This window comes from Selaginella moellendorffii, unplaced genomic scaffold (genome assembly GCF_000143415.4).
Source record: "Selaginella moellendorffii unplaced genomic scaffold, v1.0 SELMOscaffold_26, whole genome shotgun sequence".
Lineage (NCBI taxonomy): Eukaryota > Viridiplantae > Streptophyta > Lycopodiopsida > Selaginellales > Selaginellaceae > Selaginella > Selaginella moellendorffii.
In genome coordinates, this window is record NW_003314287.1 from 97933 (window position 1) to 121870 (window position 23938).

General features: G+C 40.2%; 4 protein-coding genes and 1 long non-coding RNA gene across 5 annotated transcripts; 2 read left to right on the plus strand and 3 right to left on the minus strand.

The window, feature by feature from the left end:
• Nucleotides 1–14864: 14864 nt before the first annotated feature.
• Nucleotides 14865–15416, plus strand: LOC112348049. Its single transcript, XM_024679995.1, has 2 exons — nt 14865–14939; nt 14987–15416. Exons 1-2 carry the CDS (start codon nt 14874–14876, stop codon nt 15344–15346), a joined length of 426 nt encoding a protein of 141 aa, XP_024535763.1. The 5' UTR covers nt 14865–14873; the 3' UTR covers nt 15347–15416.
• Nucleotides 15417–16187: 771 nt separating this feature from the next.
• On the minus strand, nt 16188–16612 carry LOC9638206. The gene is made up of 2 exons (XR_002992952.1): nt 16502–16612; nt 16188–16435 (listed from the first exon to the last, which is right to left on the minus strand). It is a non-coding gene; the product is annotated as an uncharacterized LOC9638206 (long non-coding RNA).
• Nucleotides 16613–16634: 22 nt separating this feature from the next.
• Nucleotides 16635–17768, minus strand: LOC112340486 (acyl-coenzyme A thioesterase 10, mitochondrial-like). The gene has a single exon (XM_024680120.1). It carries the CDS (start codon nt 17766–17768, stop codon nt 16635–16637), a length of 1134 nt encoding a protein of 377 aa, XP_024535888.1.
• A 629-nt stretch (nt 17769–18397) lies between these two features.
• Nucleotides 18398–19102, plus strand: LOC9638207 (2-succinylbenzoate--CoA ligase). The gene is made up of 2 exons (XM_002974855.2): nt 18398–18793; nt 18845–19102. Exons 1-2 carry the CDS (start codon nt 18398–18400, stop codon nt 19100–19102), a joined length of 654 nt encoding a protein of 217 aa, XP_002974901.2.
• Nucleotides 19103–22587: 3485 nt separating this feature from the next.
• On the minus strand, nt 22588–23759 carry LOC9637699 (CTD small phosphatase-like protein 2). The gene is made up of 2 exons (XM_002975041.2): nt 23018–23759; nt 22588–22957 (listed from the first exon to the last, which is right to left on the minus strand). Exon 1 carries the CDS (start codon nt 23744–23746, stop codon nt 23264–23266), a length of 483 nt encoding a protein of 160 aa, XP_002975087.1. The 5' UTR covers nt 23747–23759; the 3' UTR covers nt 22588–22957; nt 23018–23263.
• Nucleotides 23760–23938: the final 179 nt, after the last annotated feature.

Genomic DNA, 23938 nt, shown 5'->3' on the forward strand with positions numbered 1-23938 from the left:
TTTCCCGGGCGCTCAGAGCTCCCGTATCTGGCGAGAAGATTTTCCGGAATAGTTTTTCCGGGAGGATGAGGGATTCCCGGGCGGAAGGCTCTGATGATCTGGACCGTTGGATGTGTTGTCAGTATGAGGCCTCAGTGCTTTTCAATCGTGGCTCCCAACGACAAGCAGCTGTAAGAATGGATTCAAGAATCATGGCAACAAAAAGAGAGCACTATCTTTAATCAAAGTGGGGGCACAAAAAGGTTTAAAGTTTAAAAAAGGTCCAAAATGTTGAGCACTAGGGGAAACATTGGATGGAATTTTTTGTTCTTTATGCAAGTCAAGTTCTACTATAACTTCTAGAATGGAAAAATAGACTCCAGTTATAATTACAAGGTCAATGGTTTCTCAATGTGGGTTACAGTATTTTAACTTTAAACAATAACTTTAAATATTATAAATATAAATTTTTATATAATGCAATCTCACAAATGCTTTTACTTTTATTTGATTATATAATGAATATTAATTTAATAATATAAAAGAATTCATTTTGGATAAATAATGAAAAATCAAATATGTCAATATATGGAATACATACATACATACATATATATATATATATATATATATATATATATATATATATATATATATATATATATATATATATATATATATATATATATATATATATATATGCATATTAGATTGGCCCAAAAACTCTAATTTATATATATGAGCAAATGAAACTAATCCAATAACTATCAACTCAATATACTAATAATAGTAAACTGTAACACACTTGAATTTGAAGCCAAATTCCAAGTCTATTACATTATGAAACAAGGGTTTGATACACTTTTAATTTTACAAGCACCAACTCCCCATAGCTAACATTTGCACGCAAAATGGTATTTAGGATGATTTTGGCATACCAATGGTCTAATGTAAAGAAAAGGGTATCCCACCAACTAAAGCAGTATAGAGCTTAAACTTAAACCTAAGCTAAATATAAAACAAAGAGCTACATAAGCCCAATAGAGCTAAACTAATGTTTCAGGTGGTCGGATATCTATTATACATTTGAAAACCCTTATAGCTCCAAGCCACCCATAGTATTAAAAGTTAGTCTTTGGGACAAGTGTGAAAACTTATTAAATATGAAATGGTATTAAATTGCAAATTTGGGAGTAGGAACAACACCAAGGGTTCAAGACACTCTCTAAATTATATAGATATACCCTTTAGGTGGATCTAAACACTTACTATAAATAGCATATGGTTCTAAAACAGAACCAACATATAAGGTATGATAACAAGGGTGTTTAGCAGATATGGTAGGCTACCATATAACAATCTTGAGGGATTAATCTTAATATTATAAGGGTTCCCAACACTAGTAAGTGCAAGCAAATAACATAAATTTTTTATCACTGTATCAAGTATGCTTAACTTAATGATAATTTAGGATTTTCTTCCTTAGTGCCCTTCCAGTTTAAGTGTATATATGCTAGCTAGTTTCTCAACTAACTTGGGTGGAGATCATAAAGGGAATCAGTAGTACCAACCTTTTGTTGTTATGGCAGTAAAGAAAAAATGTCTGCAAGGAATACTTGATAAATATCTTTCAATACCCAAAGTCACATTTGCAACACTCTCTCCCCCTTAGAGAAGATTAACATCATTGTTGATACATACTTAAGTCTAGCAAACTATCAAGGAAACAACTTTGAATGTTAATGGAAAGCACACTATATGAGAAAGACATCAACTTAAATGAGTTATAAAACTACTTTTCATCTACGTCCAAAGATGTTAAAACTCAAACACTTTCCAGCCATCATCAACAAGGAACTAATTAACAAAGTTAGCCACCCTTGTTGCTTCAAGTACCACTCGGATTACAAAGGAATGATACATCCTTGCTTGCAAGGACATAGGGAAAGAGCTAGAGGCCCAAGTTCCCTTGAGCAAGAAATGAACTCCATTGGGAAGATTTAGAATCTATTATAAATTGGCAAATGAAGTTGTTTAATTGACCATGCCCCTTTTTAAAAATGAGTCGAGAGAGAGGTAGGGATTTGTGATCGGTCTATAATAGTTATCCCCATGGTTATGGATTGAACCCATGTATTGAAGTGCTAAAATCAACTTGGCAAAATTGATCTTAAAACTAATGAACGAGAGAAATGAAACTTTTGATTTTATAGACATACATTTTTTTATTGATTTGTAAGAATTATTACAAGATTTACAAGAGCTATTCTTTATTTTGATTCTCATACTCCATGACAAGCTCACAAGTATGCATAAGGTCCTAAGAGGCTCCCAAGTTAATTCACAAAATAGATAACCTTTTTATTTAATTAAATATTCTTTACCACATGCCTTATAAGATAAAAGAATGGCCTCAACCTTGTACTAAAGTTCACCATTAACAACATTCAGAGTTGGACGAACGTCCAAAGAGTGGCCAAAGTCCCTATAATATAGGGCTAGTAAACTGACATGAAACACATTATGAAGACTAGACATCTTTTTTGGAAAATTCAATTGATAGAGTATATCACCAATCTACTTCAACATTTGATAGGGACCAACATATCTTGATAACAGCTTTCGAGACAAATATCCCTTCACATTTAAACTTCAAGAAAATAGCCACACCTGATCTCCCATGTGATAGAATACATCCCAACGATGTTAATCCTTATCACATCAATACCTATCCTGAGCTTTGGCCATTGCTTTAGTAGCTCTAGACCAATTTTTGACATAGCTACTCCACATAAATCTCAATAGCCGAGACCAACGCTTCAGACATTTGTTTCGGTATAACAATTTGTTGAAAAACCCCACAAGCATTTCCTTGTAGCATCTTCCATAGGGAACAACCAATACCGCTATGAAATGTCTTGTTATAACAGATCTCTGCTATATCTAAATGCTCAACCTAGTTGTGTTGGTCTGCCACGACATAATACCGTAGATAATCCTTAACTTGAGCATTCACACATTTGGTCTGCTCATCAATTTGAGAATGATAAGTTGTATTAAACTTCAACTTTATATTAAATAACTGGAATAGTATGCTCTAAAACTTCCCCATAAATCTCTAATCTCTATTTGAAATCATCTCTTCAAGAAGATCACAAACCCATACTAATTCATGGAAAAAACACTTTGCTACTTGCTTCACATTTATTGTTTCTACAGCTGGAATGAAATGTGCAATCTTTGGCAATTAATCCACAACCACCATTAAGTCCTCCAATCAGTTTGAACTGATTGTTGACATTGCCTGGAATTGAGCCTAACAACTCAATGCATCCAAAACAATATTGTCTTTACCAGATTTATAGATGATTTCAATATCAAATTTAGCGAACTTCTCTTGCCAACAAGCTTGCTTTGGCATAAGCTTCAACTGCGTAGCAAAGTAGTTTAATGTGTTATTATTTGTATAAACCTTGGTATTTCCACCTAAATAGAAATTGGATGAAATACAATAAAGATGGCCAATGCACAAGAATTAGATGTTTGCTATAGTGTTGTCATCATAATATATAAGATAACAAATGTGTCTAAATAATCTCTAAATATTATATCCATTATTGTACTGAACGTTGTTAGAGCATTACATAACCCAAATGGCATGACAAGAAACTCATATGATCCATTCTAAGTTTTAAAGGTTGTCTTTTGCACATCCTGATCTACCACTCGTATCTAATGATACCCGGACCATAAATTAAGTTGTGTAAAATACTTAGCCTTTAAGAGTTGGTTAAACAAGTCATCAATGCGAGGCAAAGCATAATTTTTTTGACTGTGATTTTGTTGAGTGCCCAATAATCGATACACATCCTCATGGTTCCATTTTTTTCCATAACAAAAAGGATTAGTGCTCTATAAGGTGACTTGTTTGGTTAGATATGACCTTTGTCAAAAAGTTCTATAAGTTACTTTTTGAGTTCAGCCATTTCTTTGATGTTCAAATGATATAAAGCCTTCATAAGTGATTTAGAACCCAAAACAATCTCAATCTGATAATCAACTTCACGGCTAGGAGGTATCTTTAGCAGCAAATCCTTTGGAAAGATATCTTGATTCCATACTAACAACTCTAATATTTCTTTTAGTACAAGATCAACCCCATCACCAATCAAATTGAGTCACCATCACCCTCAGCTTCCATCACTTGAACGCAAAAAGTCCAACATCCTTCCTTAGCTGCTTTTTGAGTGGCTCTCGCAGTTAAAAACTTAGCATCCCAATCCTTTAAGGAGTGCTTTTACAATTGGAAAGACACATCAAGACATCCTTCTGACCTCAATGTGATATGACTTTGTGTAGCTCCTTAAATCCCTTTTTATAAATTTGTCAAAGAAATCCATACCACACCATATGAAAATTTGGTATCTTTAACACCACCAAATCCAATATTTCTTTCCACTTGGATATTTTTAGTAGAATATAAGTCATAAATCTTCTAGCTGCTTACCCACCTTTTGCAAATTGGAAGTATATGGATAACCTTTGCTCAATTTTCAATCCTAATAACTTTACTAAGTCTTCAAATATCATGCTATGTGTAGCTTTTGTATCAATCATTAATTGGTTTTGGTGTTCATGGATAAAGCCTATTAGATATATCAATAGATTAGTGTTTGCATTGACTATGAGAAAAGCTTGAGGAAAGTAATGAAAGTAACTCACCTCCTCTTCCTCACAATCTGCATTGACCAACTCATCAACCCCCTCAGCTTCACCACCATCATCTTCCCTTATGATATTAACACAAGATCTTGTCCTATGCTTGTTAAGACACATTCCAAAGACCTATATCCTATCTCTTCATAATGGAAGCAATGACCCACATTACTCATTCTGCTAGGAGCAAGTTTTGCAAGTTGCTACTACTTGTACTCGTTAGAAAGAGGAATAGAGAGAAGTTGCTAGTGATCGCTAATAACCATGTTGCTTGTGAGCCTCTAGGGCAAACCCAAACTTTCTAAGAAATAATTTCAAGCATCTTTGTCACTCATATTTGCAATCATAATATGCTCTAAGCAAATGCATTAATGTAATGCATAATGTCCCCTCGCTGCTTTAACCACCACAACTCTATGCAAAGTCTCAAACCAAGATTGTTTGATAAGTATTCCTTATAGATACGAGACTGCATCTTAGTCCAACTTCTAATGCCATCAAGTTTTGGCATGATCGGTGAGAAAGGACTCCACACACACAACTGTCATACAATTACTTATGTCTGCTGATATAAAATTGTTTTCCATATCATAGACTCAATCTTCCAAAACCTAACAATATTATATGCCTCTGAAATTAAGTGGTTTTGGAGGCTTGCTTAGGTTTAGCTAGTTTAGCTACCTTAGCTTCTTTCTTCCTCCTTTTGTTTTCCTTTTTCAATTTGCAAACTTCTTTTTACAAATTCTCAATCTTATTTCCTAAGCTATATACTACAATGTTGTAACATTAAGCTCTTCCTCCTTTGATTCAACCTTAGCCTCTTCCATAGCAGGAGTTTCCTCCTCTCGATTTGTCCATTTAGAGGTTTCAGCATCATCAATATGGTTCCTTTTCACCATTTTGCTAAGTGTATGTATGCCTCTATCAGTAATTGAACATACATATAATGTTCTTATCAAATGGTGCAATCCAATTAATTCTACACAAGTCATTTTGGATCTACTAGAGAATTCTCTGCATATGCAAATTGAGTTAGAAATTTTGACAAAAGTTGGATAAAAATCATTGAGACAATTCTTCTGATACCGAATGTAGCACATTTGAATTTAGAGCCGAACTCCAAGCCCGTTACACTACAAATAAGGGTCTAATACACTCTCAATCCTATGAGCACCATCTCCCTATATCTAACATCTACATGCAAAATAGTGTTAGATGGTGTTTAGCACAATTTTGGCATACTGATGGCTTAACGCAAGGAGAAGGGTACCCCACTAACTAGAGTAATGTGGAGCTTGGGTCTAGACCCAAGCCAAACGCAGAACAAGAAGCAATATAGCCCAATGGGAACTAAATTAATATCTTAGATGGTCAAACATATATTCCAACCACTATCCCTATTATATACTTGGAACCCCATATCCCCCCACCCTCCACACACACATGTGATTTAGGCTTTAACCTTTAGTCTCCCTTAGTACCAGGAGTTAGTCTCTGGGACAAGCATGAAAACTTACTAAATAATATTACAATCTAAATAGTATTTGGAAGTTATACCCTAAAATTCTTAACTAATAAAGAAAAGGGTGCAAATATCATTATATGGCAGTTTACCATGTCTACTATACACTCTCATTATCATGCTTTATATGTTAGTTCCATTCCAAAATTATATACTATTTATAGTAAATATCCAGATTTGCCTAAAGGGCATATCTACAGAATGTAGAGAGTGTCCTAAACCCTTGGTGTTGTTCCTGCTCCTAGATTCACAACCTATACCATTCTAATTCTATCAATAAGAGGAGACTATTGAGGGATTAATCTCAATATCGTTATCAACATTAGCAAGTGTAAATCAATAATATGAATTTCTTATTATCGTGTCAAGTATACTTGACTTAATGATAACTTAGGATTTCCTTCCTTAGTGCCCTTTTGGTTTAAGTCCATATGTGCTAGCGAATCTCTCAACTAATTTGGGCAGAGACCACAAAGGGAACTAGCAATCTTAATCTTTTACTGTCATAATAGTAAGGATAGAGTGTTTGTAAGGACTAGCTAACAAATATCTTTCAATACTTGAAATCACATTTGCGATATAAACCTTATATCATCTCTTCTTTTCAGAAGAATAAAATATAGTTAGGGTCTCCTAGTTGATAAGTTAAAATTTAGAGAAACTTTAAAAGAAGGCTTTAGTGGGTTTGTATATAATATAATTTATCTCTAATCCCTTTGTATAAAGTGTTTTAGCCATTAAAAATATAATTTATTTGTTAAATATTATAGTAAACTTCATAAACTACTTGTTATAACACTTGATATAATCAATTTCCATTAAGCAAGGAGCCCCTTAAATAAATTATGTATTGTAAGATTGGGATACTTATATTATAATTGTGGAATTTATATCAATATTTTAACTTTAAATAATAAATTTAAATATTTTAATCATAAATTCTTACTAGAATCCAATATCAGACTTATATATATATATATATATATATATATATATATATATTTGTCTTTATCTGATTATATAATGATTTTTTAATTTTCATTTAATATTTCATTTTGAAAATAACTAAAATAAAAAATATTAAAGAAGTTAACTTTTATTTTAATCATTATCACTCTAAAATTAGTATTTTAATGATTAAAACAACAAAATCAAATACCTATTATAAGGTTAAGCTGTATAGGTACACTAATATTAGGACTTTGATATCCATTAGATTGATTTAATTCAGACCACTTGCTATTATATATAAATTAATGTTTTTTAGGCTAATTAGATATGCACATTTTTATATTCCATTTCCATATTCTGTGAACTTATATTGGTGGGGGTGAAGAGTAACTCTGATTATCCTTGGAAAATGCTTGGATTTATGTTTTTTATTTAGATCTAGGTTTTGTATTATTTAAATGTCTCTTATTCCCTTAGCTTTTTCATTTCTTCACTTTTACTTTTCAAGTTTTTTTTTTCAATCATCTTTATGGTAGAATGACATACTATTAACTCTAGAGCAATAATTGGTGTAATTGCTCAATGCTATATAGTTGTAGTTGACCAATAAAACTCAATTGATAGTAGTGTTCATAGCATATGATGCAACTCATCTAGCTCTTGCTGTCAATCTTTGCATCTGGCCAAATTTTTTTACATAAGAATTTTGGGGATGATATTTATCATTGGTTTGATCATTTTATAATAATTGCCATTTATGTCGCGAATGTGATTTCAGGTATCGAAAGTTATCTGTCGGCTAGTCCTTACGGACACTCTTACCTTACTGCCACGATGGCAGGAGGTCGGTATTGCTGGACCCTTTATTAGTCCCTCTTGTTCAAGTGTTAGTAAACTGGACTTTGCATCTGTACTTGGCTGGATGAGCATAAGGAAGGAATTCCTAAGTGTCTATTTAGCTGAGCATACTTGGCCCAGCTTGTTAGTTCTCTTTTGCTCTGTCTTGCACTGGCTTGACAAAAACCCTCGCGTATTGAGATTGGTCCCTCAATATCGCTACATGATAGCTTACCGTGTCTGCCAAACACCCTCGCTATCATGCCCTTTGTGTTAGTCTCATTTCGGTCCCAAATGCTATTTATGGAAAGTGTCCAGATTTGCTCATTTGGCATATCTACGGAATGTAGAGATCGGCCTGAACACAATGGTGTTCGTCTCGTGTCCAAATTCACAATCTAGGGACATTCCATATTTAGTAAGTTTCGAGCTTGTCCCAGAGACTAACTCCTGATACTAAGGGAGGCTTGGGGTGAAAGCCCAAAGCGTGTGTTCCTCAAGGGGGGGGGGGGGGGGGGGGGGGGGGCTATGGGGGGTTCCAAATGTATAGTAGGGATAGTGGGTAGGTCGGGCATGGCCGACCAACCTGAGGCATAGTCTAGCTCTCGCTTGCGTGCCTGTCCTTGTTCTGCGTCCGGCTTGGGTCTAAGCCCAAGTTCCATTCCATGCTAGTTGGTGGAGTACCCATATCCTCGCGTTAGGCCACCGGTATGCCAAAATAGCGCCAGACTCCGTTTGGCTCCATTTTGCATGCTAGTCCTGGCATTGGGATGCTGGTTGCTCCAGGACTGTTCCAAGTCGCTCCGGGCCCCTGTCCCTTCGCTCTTTGGGCTATATGCTCGAGAGTTGCTCCGTGGTTCGGTTCCATCACTCCTTGGCTCTATGCTTGGGAGTTTGGCACCGTTCCTTCGTTCAGTGGCCCAAGGCCCTGAACCTCGGGTTCCTGTGGACACGTGGCATGGACACGTGGCATCTGTCACGTGGCACAAAGAGGGTTTAGGTTCCGCTTCGTGGTGTTATCCTATGGTAGATCACCATAGGATAAAGGGTCAAAACCACGTGCGCTACAATTTATTATTCTTGGGATGATGACTAGTGTTTGTGCTAGTTCCCTATGTACAGAAGGCATTGCAAAGGTATAATGGCTTGAGTGCAGCCATTTATATGGATTAAAACCTTCTCTTAGATATCTTTAAGCATGCATCTAGACATACTGATGATTGTGATAATGCCTTTTAGCAATTATATCATTTCTATCAAGGGTTACTTAAGTCAATTATGCAATTTGGTGTTCATTTTTAGAGTCTCTTGCTCTATACAAAGTTAAATATATCAAATCTTTTGAGATTTGTGCATGCATTTGCCTTAATTAACCTTAACTCTTCAATTAGCACAATGATATGAGATATTATCTTTCCCACTTATAGCGTTCTATTAGTGTTATTGCAATGGAAGGTCAAGACATTATCTCTCCTATTTATAGCTTTCTATTAGTGTTGCTACAATGGAAGTTGCACAAATAGTGGAGGGACTAAATACCTTTATTTCTTAGGTTCTATTTCTTAAATGAAAACCAATGGTGTGATTCTCATACCTAATCAATAGAGTTGGACTTAAGACCCCTCTAATACCAAATGTAAGTTCATGAATTTGAATTCTTGAGAAATCACTCAACTCAGTACTATTCAAACCCAAAGATGTTTAACCCCAAAACCTTAATTGATTGGAAAAGGGGGTGCATTTTTGTTCAAAGGCCCTTTTCTTTTATATTTGGACTTATATAAATCATCTTTCAAATCGTTCTATTTGGTTGCTTATATATAACTTTTCTATTCCTCTCCTTTGTTAAATAATATGGTGATTCCAAATATGTACCCTATACTACCAATTTTCTAAATTATTGAAGTGAAGTTATTGGTAATTGAATCTTGCTTCCTAGTACTTACAACTTTTGATGGCTAAGAAGGATATTCCTAATATTACTTTTCATATACCATTTAGTTTGTACAAGTTGAACAAGGCTTTAATAATTTTTCAATAGATAATGGATAAGGTTCTTTGTGATATGCCTTAATACATTTTAAGAGGATGTAGAAAGAGCATATCCATGATATTCATAAAGTGTTGGATTGGATGTAGAAAGTTTGTTTAAAGTTGAAGTGGTTAAAGTATGTATTTCAATCTAAAGATACGATTTATCTTAAGTACCACAGTTCTTGTGAAGATTTGTCAGTTGATCTTGACAAACCTATAACTATTCTAAAGTTTCTTATTCGAAAGTATGTGAATCATGTGTAATACTTCTTTCATAAAGTGTAATATCTTAATTAAATTATTGATCATCTTTCTGTTTATACTACACCATTGCGAGCATTGATGAAGTCATCTAAGCAAGTTTGAAAACTATGAGTAAGCATTTGTAAATCTTAAAGAGGTGGTAATAACTGTAAATAACTAAAGAGAATGACTCGAGAAATAGTCCATAGGGTTTAAATATAGAGGGAAAGGGCCCATGAATAAGAGGGCACCTCCTTTTCCAATCGATTTTGGGATACTTAGGGTTAAGTGTTTTTGGGTTTGAATACTACTAGGTTGGATGATCTCATGAGAAGTTTAAATTCAGGAACTTACATTTGGTATCAGAGGGGTCTCGAGTCCGACTCTATTAGTTGGCTAGGGGAATCGCACCACAAGTTGATTGATATCTTGTTAGTCCAGTTTGTTCCCACTGGGCTCAACCCGAAATAGTTTTGAAAAACTTCATATGTATTTATATGGTTCTTGAATGTTGTTAGAGGGTTATTATAATGTTGTCACTTCATTATTGAAATGAAAGAGTACAACTCAATGGGTTTTAAAGCTTTAGATATATAATTTTAAGGTTATTAATCACTCAAAGAGTTTTATAGTTGATGGTTACACCTTTTCTCGAGTTTATTTTCCTTCTTGGCTCTCTTTTCATATTTCTAATGAGTCTGTATTTTAGCATTAATGGATTTTCTAGCTGAAAATTATGTGTGATTGGACTGGCTGCAAATAATTATAAGGATAAAGTTCATCCTCATGACAATATTAAGAATGTAAATGCCATCACATAGCCTTTGGATCTTGTGTTTTCCTACATAAGTGAGCAAAAGGGAAGTTGTAGTCTATAGAGGCTAAATATATTGAATTCATGGTTTAACCCTTTAAGCCTCACAAATATTACATCTTATGGATGTTATATATTAAATATAGCAATTGTGTTTTCTCCATACTTACTACAACTCTCTTATTTTATATGAATATATAGGACATCATAATGTGGCACAAGTCTTTTTATTAGCTGGAGATGCAACATAATGTTATTTAGTATGTGCCAAGTTTATAATACCCCCCCCCCCCCCCTCCCCCCCCCCCTTTCTGTACTATAGAAGGATAATTGAAGTTAATTGTAATTTCCTATTTATTTGACCTTGTGGCATTTGATTTGATGGGGCCCTTTTTATATGATTATAATCTAATATTGTTAACAAGGTTAAGTTTACCTTTTGCAACTACCATAAGTTGCTAATACTAAGTCCTAGGATTACTATTTGATAGGCATTCTTCCATTAGTTCAAGTAAAGTTTACTAAACATTTATGTTGCATACAAGTGGAACAACAACACAATAACTTTCATTATCATACATTTATGTAAATGAATTTAGTGTTGATTCATTTTCCCAATCTTATAGTATATAATTTATTTAAGGGGTTTTTTACTTAGTGGAAGGGACTATATCATGTGTTCTAGCAAATTGAACTATAAGTTTATGGAGTTTGGCATAACATTCAATAAACTAATCCTCCAAAAATTATGTATATATAATAGCTTAAATGCTTCATGGAAAAGAATTAATAACAAATTGCACTACCTACAAATCCACCATTGCCTCTTTTAATATTCATTTAAATCCTAGACCATCAACCTAAAGACTTTAATTGCCTTCCATATTTCCAAGAAGAGGGGATGATATAAAGTCTATGATGCAGTGGTAATTTGATTGCCATCAAATTGGTTTCAATCAAGACCACTTATTTTTGTATATAAGCTAAGGTTTTTGGGTATTGGATATGCATATTTTTTTATCCCATTTCTAAATTCCATACACTAGCACCATTATAATATTAGAAAAATTATTTTAAATTTAGAAATTAAAAATAAGAAAAGAGAAATGATGCCATATCCTATTACTAGCATAGTTGGATTTTGATACCTGTTAAATTAGTTTTGATATGAACCATTTTCCTATATTTAAATTAGGGTAGAAAAAGCTAATTTCATTATCACTTATTCAAATCCATTTAAAGATTATTTGTGTTGGTAATAATCAATCATAAAGACTAATGAGGGTCCAGTTCAAAACCACTAGTTAGCCTGATAATTAAAAATTAAATAGAAAGTATGAACAACCCAAGTTACAATAAAGTGCAGCAGCTTTCAATTAGGCACAAGCTGAAATGTAAGCCTTCTCTTCCTTGACCTTCCCTTGCTCCCTATGCTTCATACTAATAGAGATAGCTGAGAACTTTTGGAGGGCCTCATTTGATTTACTTAGATCATGAGATCTGGTATTAAATTGCAAGGGCTAAAGTGATCTAGGGAAGTGGTTAGGCATCAAGTATAGAAATCATCAACTTATATGCTTTGCATGCTTTGAATAGGATCTTTTCATGTAATGCATCTTTGAACTTTTCTTTTATGGACTTTTGTTCTTTGTTTATGTGCATGTGTGTGACTCTTAGGTTGCTGTAAACTCCAATATATCCAAATGTTTAGAAGGATCAACCTAGCTTCCAAAGTGTTTACTCTAAAGGGTTTACTTCCTAATTAAGGTCTAAAGTAATTTAAAATATGGTACTCAATACATGCATCTTGGTCTTTTTATATATGTCAAGTAAGCAAGTTTCTCCCTAACCATAACAGCATATCCTGCAAGAATCCATAGTCTTTTATCTAGTGATTTGAGGAGTATTAAAAAGCAACTTTAATGCAAACATAAAGGAGATGTTGGAAATGGGTGTTATTCGGAAGTCGTGGAGTCCTTGGGCAGATGAAATCAAAACTCTTCATCTTCATTTCTAACTGCTTTTCTAGGCAAATTTGTGATTGTGTAAATGGATTTTATATTTAACATAGATATTATTTGTACAAAATAAATATATCAAAAGAATTAATTTCCATAATCATTTATATATAGAAAGAACACCAAAGGTTGTCACATACTATACCAAATTATTCTAGAATTTTTCTAATAGTTCAAATAGTTATTACAGTAGTGATGTTGATTAATAACAACAATTGGGATGCATATTTTTTATCAAATTCATTCTCATTTTTATTTTCTAAAATTAAAAAAAGTCCCATTTGAACGTTATATTATATTATTAACCAGATCATCTCAATTATAAAAAGAATATTGTAATAAGTGTTCAATTTTGTTCATTTGAGGTGAATGCTTGTGGCAAGGTGGAGGCAATTGCAATGCAACCCAGGGAAATATCAATCATGGCAAGTTCATCTTTCTCAAGGATAAGCTATGTTCTTTGATGTTTTTGATTTGGAGATAAACTCATGAGTTACTTTCGTAATGTGCATTGAGGTCTGGTAATCCAAACATAATTGTCACAATTGACGGTTTGATTTTACTTTGAATTCAAAGATCCAGATTTTTTTGGCATTCTTAATCCATGTGGACTGTAGATACACACATAAATTTATATAATTTGCTCTCAGAGAGAGAGAGAGAGAGCTAGCTCCTGTATTTACAAGCATCTTTGAATCCATAGGCCAAACTTTTTGGTAGAAAGCTTTTAAATGGAGATAGCCCTTCGAAAAAGGAAATACCTCACTCTAGTATAGTCGGACGGTCCGGCATTATCCCATCCCTCCAAGGCAGATCGCAAATGCGTCGGTACTTTTCCGGCTTGATAGACTTTGCCTTAGCCACGACCTCCTTCCACTGTCGCAACACTTTCCCCTCGTCGCCAAACAGCTCGCGCAAGCCCTCACTCACGTAAGAATCAATCCCTTCGATGGATACTTCCTCACTTGTGAGCACCTCCACCACTTCATACGGCTGTGGATGGCCCTTGATGGCATCGTAGCCGCAGAAACTCTCCCGGGGAATCACCTGTATGTGTGTGAGAGAGAGACGCAATGCAAACAAGGGAGTAGGGAGCGTGAGCTTACATGCATTGGCTGGCCTCGCAGCACCACTGGAAGGGCCCGAGAGATAGCATGGTGGACACCCCACCACGAGTTGAAGACGAGAGTGATCGGGTAGAAGATAGAACCGGTGAGGAAAGAAACGCAACCTTCCAGCACTTGCTCACTCGACCCGCTTGCTATCTGCACTGGCTCGCTCTCCCACTGGAGCAGCGTGGGATTGTCGGAGACGAGCTGCTGCATGCCACCCGCATCCACGCCCAGCATCAAGCACAGATCTGGGCCGGAGCGCGGCGTAGCATAAGCCGACGCAGCGACGGATCCAGCAAGCGCAGCCACTGCTCCATGCTGCGACAGCCACGCCGTGAAACCCAACGCCGCATCGACTTGATGATGCCCGTACCACAGGCATTGTGCATCAGACCATTCGGTTACTCATCAGCGCTCCTGGCGCCAGATTTTTGTTGGCGACCAGCACCCCAGCTCCTCAAGCGACATCTCCAGTGCACTTCCTTGGGGACGAACTTGGGTTTGCTGCTTTGCGGCTGCGTAGCGCAGCGGCCATGATGCCAACATCACGCCAGCTTGAATTTTGTGAGGCTTGTGTGCTAGGAAAACGTGAGCTCGGCAGTCAGCTCAGCTTTTTCCTGAGAGTGACTAAGGAGGGTTCTTGCGGCATGGCTTCGTCACGGTGCGCGCCCCTGCCCCTTCTGAGCGGATGCTCATCGCTGTCACGAAGCAAGGTAAGCCTCTGGGCCTTTCATCTGTCTGCCATCTTCTGTTCCTCCAGCTCCCGTTGGATCTGCTCGCGGCTCCTGCTACGATTCACTTCCACACCCTGCACGGCCCGCGCTCCATCGGAGGTCGAGGAAGGGAGCCGATCCTGCCGTTTTGCGCTCGTCCACGAGTGGAAGCAATGGGCAAGGTTCCGGACCCTCCACGAGTGGAAGCAATGCCCGAGGCCGACAAGGTTCCGGACCCTCCACACCGCAAGCTTCCGGACCCGCGACTGCTGAAGGAGGTCCTTGGCATCCTGGAGACTTGGAATCAGGGGTGTTGTCGCCGGATCCTATGCCGCCATGGCACACTCTGTCTGGAGGACGAGCAAAGACATGGATATGAACATCTCTCTCCAGACGAGCGAGACTGAGCGGTTCCAAAAGATGGTGGATGAAGTGCAAGATACGCACTGGGTAGAGCGCTTGTCGGGCCCTTTTTATATTTTCTCTGCCTTGTCTTATTTGTTTTTGTCTGTTGACTTCTTCGATACGTGGTGGGGATCGGCTGAGGCCATTGAAAGCTCAACCTTCAAAGCTATCCCCGAACCAGGAGTTCCACCGGAGCAAGCTGTGGTGCTCCCTGTAATCCCCCCCGAGTCAATCTGCCTTTTCAAAACCATCAGCCTCGATTTCAACAGGCGTCGTGGTCGAAAGGATCGAACCGACATCTTCAATATTCTGAAGTGCGCCTCTCCGTCCGAGCGCCAGCGGATCAACGACTACCTGGGCAAAATCATTCCCAACAAAGCTCTCTGGCGCGAAGTCATGGTGGAGGCTGTAGGCTGTTGAGCCATAGGTACGGGTTTCTTTGCTTTTGTGCATTTTCCATCGAGCTCAACCACTGCTCTCAGGTAGCCCGAGGAGCACAGCGTCCTCCCTTCTCGTTTTGAAGCATGCAGAGACGTCGATCCGCACCTTTTCTTTTTGTTCCATCTTGTAGAAATGCTCCTGCGGAAATGCGCAAGTTCATTTTGCAATGATCTCTGGCTCCGCGCTCCTCTTGACAGATTCAAAGGTGACGAACTGGCTCGGAGGGGAGGACGTTCCAGTCTCGAGGACACAAGGTTGTTCCACTACTGCCGCTCCAAGATCCAAAACAGGTGAGCTCAACCAAATAGGTGATGTTTTTTGAGAAGCAATTTGTTTGAGATCCACTTCTATGAATGAGTTTATGGATGTTTCATGAATGGCAGAACGAAATTAGTTTCACAATTGCATCTTTGTCATTTTTATTTTAAAAGTGAAAGAGAAAACCTTCAACATCCACTAATGTGGCATTGGTACCAGAGTGGTCTACATCAACAAAAAGGAGCTGGCAGCGGTGTTGTCTACCTAGTGCGAGCGTCCCACGCCTTGACAAGCTCCAGCAGCGCACTCTGTTCGTCTCGGTTGGATGGTAGCACTCTAGGAAGCGCTGGCGTGGACTCACACGCGAACATCGCGTTGTAGAGAGCAAGTTCCTGCCAGGAACCACGTCAAGTCAGTCGAGGGGGGAGGGTAAAGGGAGAGGGAGAGGGGAGAGCCACCTTTGATCCAGCAGTAATCTTCACTTGCACATGAATCCTTTGTTCACCACTGCACTCCTCCTCGGGCTCCGTCCGCATGACGAACGCTTCCAGCTGCACAGAAGTCCCGAGCTTGGCCTGGACGCACAGAGGATTAGCACCAGGAAGGAACAAAGAAGTCAAGCTCACTCACCCCCTCCAAGAACTTGACGTGATATATGTGCTTGAGCCGTGGTCTACTGCGGCCGTGGCCAAAGCGCGCGGCAAAGCCATATGCAGTGCACATGGCCAGCCCACAAGCTTCAGCCAAGAGCTCCCCCCCAAACACTGATCCCTGCGAGTTGAGCTGCTGAGGCTCCACCACAAAACACGTTTGGTGTCGAGTCCTCTGGATCAAGACAGCACTAGCATCATCCTTGCTTCCCGCCGCCAGCAGTTGCCGCCCCTCGTCGAGCATGCATCCCACAAGTTGCTGCCAGGCTCCAGGCGCGGCGTGATGATCGTGGTGATTATCCACATCCACGCGTCTGGCTTCAAGAGCGTTCACCCGCGCTGGCTTGCCAGTTATCCTGTCGCGGGCCACGAAGACGAGGCCAGCCTCCAGGGCAGTAGCTTGGTGCTGCACAGCTTGGATGTGAACGTGGAGGGAGCTGCGGCCGGCTCGTTGCACTGTGCCAATGAGCTCCACGTCCACATCGAACAGGAGCGGCTTGTGGATGACCAGGCCATCCAAGAGTACCGTCAAGAACACAAGCGGCCTCGAGGTACCTTCGTCTCCGAGGCAATGCTGCAGCACAGCCAAATTAGCGGTAGCTTGGAAGAGAGATAGATATGGCGATCTCACCTTGCGGCAGACGTGCCCTCCCAGGCAATCCATATCTTTGAGCAGCCTCGCCATGCTAATCTCCTGCATGTGGTCCTGGTAGTGGAGCTGGAGGAGCCTGTCCGTGGCCAAGGGGAAGTGGACGCTCACACGCCCGTCTTGCACTGATCGCCGCGGCAACGAGAGCTGGGAGGCGGCCAGCGAGTCGAGGCGAGTGAAACAACCGTCGCCTCCTTCCCCGCCACCCTCAGCAGGCCAGTTGATGAGTCCCAGCGAGTCGCGAGCTGCGGGCCTGGAAGCCAGCCACTTCCACTGCTCCACGGTCACGGGGGATACGTACAGACTGCCTGGGAACAGCGCCATCGGCATCTTCTGCTGGTAATGCTGCTGGCGCTGCCGTGGCGGCGGCGGCGGCGGGGGCACCAACAGCGCCGGATGACTTACCTCCTGTATGCTCCCCGCCATCACCGGTTTAGGGCCGACCACAAAGCTGGATGGTTATTCATTGAAGGGTTACAAGAAGTTCCCTATCCCTCCATTGACAAGCTCACCGCTTTCTCCGCTTCCTCTCGGGCAGTCAGATCTCACGCTAGCGCGCCGGGCATGATCCTGGCCAGATTGAATTTCGATATAAGCATGAGTCGCTCGCTACCAGTGAGCGGAAAGAAAACAAAAAATCTCGAGCTTGATGCTTGCCTGATATTTTCTTGTGGTGGCTCCGGCTCACTCACTGAGCAAAATCCTTTGTTACCCCCTTGGAAGAGAACAAAGACATACTTTGCCGATTGTGTAGAGATCGCTGTTGGTGTTCCCCTGAAAAACCAAGGACAAAAATAAAATAAAATAAGAGCTGTCGAGGGACATCCAAGCCGCTCGAATGCAACTGCCTGGAATAGTTACATCCAAGCCGTCTAAATGCAGCTGGATGTCCGGATGTTAACGGAATTTCCCGAGGCGTGCTCATGAGCTCTATGGTCTGGCCGTGACAACAAGCACACTCCACCTTTGTGTTTGATCCCCGAGACGATGCCATCGCAAGAACGTGGGAAAGTGTTGCACGCTTTGGCATTAGTGACCTGTGCGCACTCCCCACGATGCTGATCGCGGGCATGAAGTACCCCATCCCCACGGGCTCTTTGGGAACACTCAAACGTATCTTCTACGGGGGCGATGCATTCCCTGAGCGACAGGAGATCGAGTCTCACCTGGCACCCGTGCGCCTGGTACAGCAATACGGGATGACGGAGTGCGGCCAGATTTCCATGGGAACCACGGCAAACGCGGGCTACCTCCTTCCAGGGATCGAGGCGAAGGTCGAGTTCAACGGTGTGAAGCTTTACCCCGGAGAGCAGGGCCGTCTCTGGGTGAGGGGAGACGGCGTGGTCACTACTGTGCGTGGCAAGGATAGGTTTGCGGACACGGGGGACATTGGATTTTTCGACTCGGACAACCGGCTCCACCTAGTTGGACGTGAAAAGGACATCACCAAGGTCAAATGCAATCAGGTTCCGTGCTAGCTGCTGGAGGCCATCGCGCTCCAGTGTCCGGGAGTCCGAGAGGTTGCAGTTGTGGGCAAACCAGAGCGAACCTACGGTCACGTTCCCGTGGCATTTGTCGTCATGGATCCACCCAGGGATGCCAACGCCATCATTGCCTTCGTCGGGAAGCTTGCACCAGAGTGGTACATGCCGATTCACGACGTCATCTTCGTCCCCGAGCTGCCAAGGACGCCCATCACTGCCAAAGTCATAGCGTACACTGTTGAAAACCATACAAAATGCAAAGGAAAAAGAAATTGAACAAAGGATTCATGTGCAAGTGAGCACGTCCTTACTCTCTACAGCGCGACGTTGGTCCACTCCAGCGCTTCCTAGAACCGAGACGAGCAAAGTGAGCCGGTGGAGCTTCTCACGCTCGCACTCGGTAGAGAACATCGCTGCAAGCGCCTTTTTGTATGCGCTCAGCTCAACGCCAGGACACTTCCCAACGTGCCTCCAAACTCTCCGACCGATTCAGTCTCCATAACGCTGCGCACCTTGAGCACCATCTCCTCGCCTCTTTCCGTCACCGCCAGCAGCGCCTAAGGGACAGTCTGCTGGATGGCTCATGCTCGATCTGAGAAAGATCGCGATGAATGAGAGAGCGGCGATCACAAGAAACTTATGTTCAGGACATCGTTTAATCAAACAGGTTTGCAGTGCTGCTCCGGGGAACGAACTGGTGCTGGAGCGGTAAAGATTGCTGTCGACATGGTTGGCGAAAGGCTTGTGGACCAGCGCCTTTTTACCATTAGTTTTTTTATTTCGATGACCGTTGAAATAGGTTTTTGGAGGCGGAATTAAAATGTAGATAATCTAATTTTATACCTTACAACCTTGAACAATTAATTTTAGGTCGAAAATGGTAATGATAACCACTTTATTGCTTGTGCTTAACTAAGAACACACACAAACAAATGGGGGAGAAGATCATTTGGAAAGTTTTCAAAGATGATTATATGTTGTACCTTGGTCACCCCAAAACCTCACTTGGACTAATCATAAGCATATAGAATATTGCTTCTCCAAGTGGAGGTCCTCCTAGCATCACTCATAAATATCATATAATCATTGACTACAGCTCCACTGGGAAAAGAATTATCACAAATAGTTGGAAATTTTTTTGACTAGAATCCAGAGCTAATCCCAGTCACCACCACTGATCATCATCTCAAGAACACAGTGTTTAGTTTCAAAGATTCCAAAGATGTGTTAAATTTTTAACTATCAAAGCACAAATAAAAGTGTATCTATTTAGATAATAAGCGCATAATAATAAGTATAACAAAATTTTATTCTTCGCTCAAAATTTCAATTATGGAAAAATTACTCTATAATACCTAATATTTTTTAATAGCACTATAGAATCTTTAATAATGTTTTTTTTTGTTATGTGTGTAAATACACAATGTTTTAACATGCTCTATTTGAGTGAAATATTATAATTCCAACTTCACAATGCTATAGATGGCATGGTTCTACCAACAAGGAAAATCTAATGTACTATCAAAGTTTATTTATTATCCATCAACTTTTCTTGTAAAGGGTGATTCTTATGTTTTTGAATTTTTCTCAGGTTCTTTACAGCTTAGATCAAGATGCTCCACCACCTCCTAGTAGTGATCGAGAATAGTTTGAGACAATCATGTGCCACTACTCAAGCCTCGTCTACTATCATAATTTTCTTGTGCATCGTGGTGAGGTAGATTTTATTCCAATTGTCAAGCTTGGACATATTGTCCTCACCTTATGGCAATGACTCATCCCTATTGCCTTTTTTTCATCCTTTCTCCCTCATTGCATCCCGATGTGCTTCATATGCTTTCTTCTTCACCTGCTAAGTACCACACAGCATGTTACCTGACACCCACCATCTAACAAAAACGTTGCGTAAAGCAGTGTCAAAGCTGTCCGATCCCTTGTTACCAATGTAGACACAGTAGGATCGGAGTGGAGAGACAGTGGGTAATCACGTGGAAACATTTGTTTTCTCTTTTCATTGTGGGAACATATGTTTTTTTAGGGAAGGCTGAGTAGCACTGGGATGTGGTGCAATTTGTTCCTGATACTCTATTTTCTTTTATCTATAACAAGTCTAGCTCCTCTGTTTATGTAAATTGAAACCATTACCTTATTGTTAAATGCCCAACTTGCATTTATATTTTCCACACTATTAGACTTTCATACGCAGATCATAACCACCATTCTGGGTGATTCAACAATAGCCACACTGACAAGTAGATCTAGAACAATAGCTTGATCTCATTCAAGAGATACACAAGGCCGTCTGGAGCTAGTCCCCTTGCCACTGACTGTAAAAACATCTATCTTTATATATGATATACATTATGATATTAATTACAGATTATTCTAATCTATATAACTTCACTTATTTATGTTGAGTCTACATCTTGATGAGCTTTGATATACAGCTACTAAATTTTAAGATTATTAAAAAAGAAATTAAAATTTCGTTAAAAGTGTAACACTATCAAAAAGATCTCTAGTATAAAAAATATATATGACCACTATATCAAACTATAAAAGTGTGACAAAGTATGCATTCTATTCCATATCTTAGGATTCAATAATTAACATTAAACTTAGTATGTCTATGGTTGTTAAAATGTGTGTAGGGAAACTACTTTATAACCAAAAAAGATCATATATTTTTTTTACTAGAGATCTTTTTGATAGTGTTACACTTTTAACTAATTTTTAATTTCTTTTTTAATAATCTTGAAATTTAGTTAGCACAATTGCCATGTCAAAAAAATCCAGTGTTTCACTCCAGGACAAAACACATTGATATCCAACATCACTTTGTTTGGGAGACAACAGATGGTGAAATCAACTCAATCTACACACCAACGCACAATCAGGTAGCACATATTTTCACAAAGGCACTTGGAGAATCCAAGTTTTTCAAGCTCAGACATAAGTTCAATCCAAGTTTTTCAAGCTTAAACATAAGTTCAGAGTCCGAGCTTGAAGGTCAAGTTGGTTGCTATTTGTATTAGGTTTTGTCAGTGTTTTATATACAAGTTTCTTGTTTCTTGTGTTGAGCTGAAGCTCTGCCTTTCTCGTTTCACTCCCGGATGCGAACTCCAGCCCGTGGTTGAACTTTTTGACGAGTTCTACTTGATAATGGCAGCGGCCTTAGCACCTCTCGGAAGCCTTTCCATCCCAGGTAGAGTCTTCTTATGAATGTTTCCACTAGACAGCTCAGTGTTTGTTTATTTTTTCTAGACAAGCACCACATGAGCGAATGGGAGCGAGACGTAAAGCAACTGCGTGCTGCATTCGAGAAACTCGAGGATGTGGTTGCGGAAGCTGTGTCGTTGCGTCAAAAGCTACCAGAGGCGTCGGAGCCGCTGCTGAGTTCGATCTTTCGCTGCACAGAGGTAGACAAACAAACGCGAACCCGAAGCTATGTTCTTGTAAAAGTTCTCAGCTGATCATTGTTTTCCTTTGCCAGGGAGTAGCATCATCATCAGCGCCCTTGCTCTCATACAGGGACCGAGAGAGGGTAGCGGAAAAGCTGTTTACCTCGCAGAGCGTGAGCGAGACGTGGGAGGAGAGCCTGCAAATGGGCAACTTCTTAAACGGGCTCTGCAGGGACGTGCTCCTGCCTTGCTACGAGAAGGAAGCGGTGGTGGTGGCAGCAAGAACAAGACCAAAAGGAGATCCAGCTCGCCCATCTACATGTTTAGATCCCGTTGGTAGTGTCACAGTTTTAACAATAGTGGTCACTATTTTTGTGTGGTCAATTATAACAATGTCGGATGGTAAACTTCTACGCGGGTGATAAAATGTGGATTCAATGACAAAATTCTGCTGATTTATCTATAGTTTCTTCAAGGGCCTTGAACTTTCGCAATGTTCGCGGCTGGTTTGTACAAGGCTATGCAGGAACCCGTGGAGAATGGCCTCTCTGAAGAAGCCGTGAAAAGTCTGGCTAACTTCTACCGAGGCGTTATCGAAAGGTACGTTGCGAACTGGATATGGACAGCCTTGCTAACTTGCAAACTTCTAAGGAGGGGATGCTTGGTCCAGATTAACAAGAAAACCTCGCTTTTGACAAAGCTAGTCTTTGTTTGCAACTTCACCTTGATTCTGGAGATCAAAAAGTTATTATGTTAGATTTTGAAAATAATGGCCTTGGGAATCCCTTACTTTTCTTTCCTTTGTTGCCGGTGGTGTTCTTCCTGCTTTTCCGTTGCTATTGATAATTCCCGGTGATCCTAATGAAATGCCTCGAGATTTTCTCGCTCTGCTTGGCAACGATGCCGACTGGAAGGGCGTGGCAGCAGCAGTGCCAAGGAAAAACAGGAGGGGTGATATCTCCGTTTCCAGAGCAGGAGAAGCCTAGAAAAAACCTTTCGAGTGACTGCAGCGTTGAGTTTATCAAGCATGAGGTATTTATAGTGTTTCTAAATCACTTTCAATGCCTTCCTTCCACTGCTTAAGCGGCGGCCTCAAATCCTCCAGCGACGAAATCCCTTCGAGCAGCGGCAGTAGCTTGATCAAATTCTTCTCGCGCTCTTCCTCCTCCATGCTCCACTCCGAAAAGGGCACAACCGCCAAGCCATTCTCCTCATTGCCCGCAAACGCGAGTGGATTGTCGTCTATGGCCACCACTCTTCTCAAATCCTTTCCCAAAATCTCCAGCGGCTTGGTGCCCCGGACGCAAGAATCATTGTAGAGGCGGCGCGCGACATTCACTTTGAGAATGTGGTCGATGATCCGATCCGCGCGCTCCCGGTTGCCGGATGTGAACACGACGATCTCGTAGAGCTTGCTTACTCTGGCCAGGAATTCATCCAGCCCCGGCCGCTTGGTCGCCCTTCCACATACCAGCGTGTTGTCGATGTCCAGCACAAGCGTCGGCTTGGAGCTCTCCATACCGCTACCCTAAAAATTTAAGCCTTGATTCTAGGGCATATCCGTTTTTCTTCTTCCTCTTGAGAGCTTTGGCAATGGCAAAGGCGCAGGTTTTGGGAGCTGGAAAGTACGGAACCGTGTACGCCGCAGGAGAATCGATGGCGCTCAAGGTCGGAAAGGCGGTGGCGGCCTTGGATTACGAGTATTCCACTC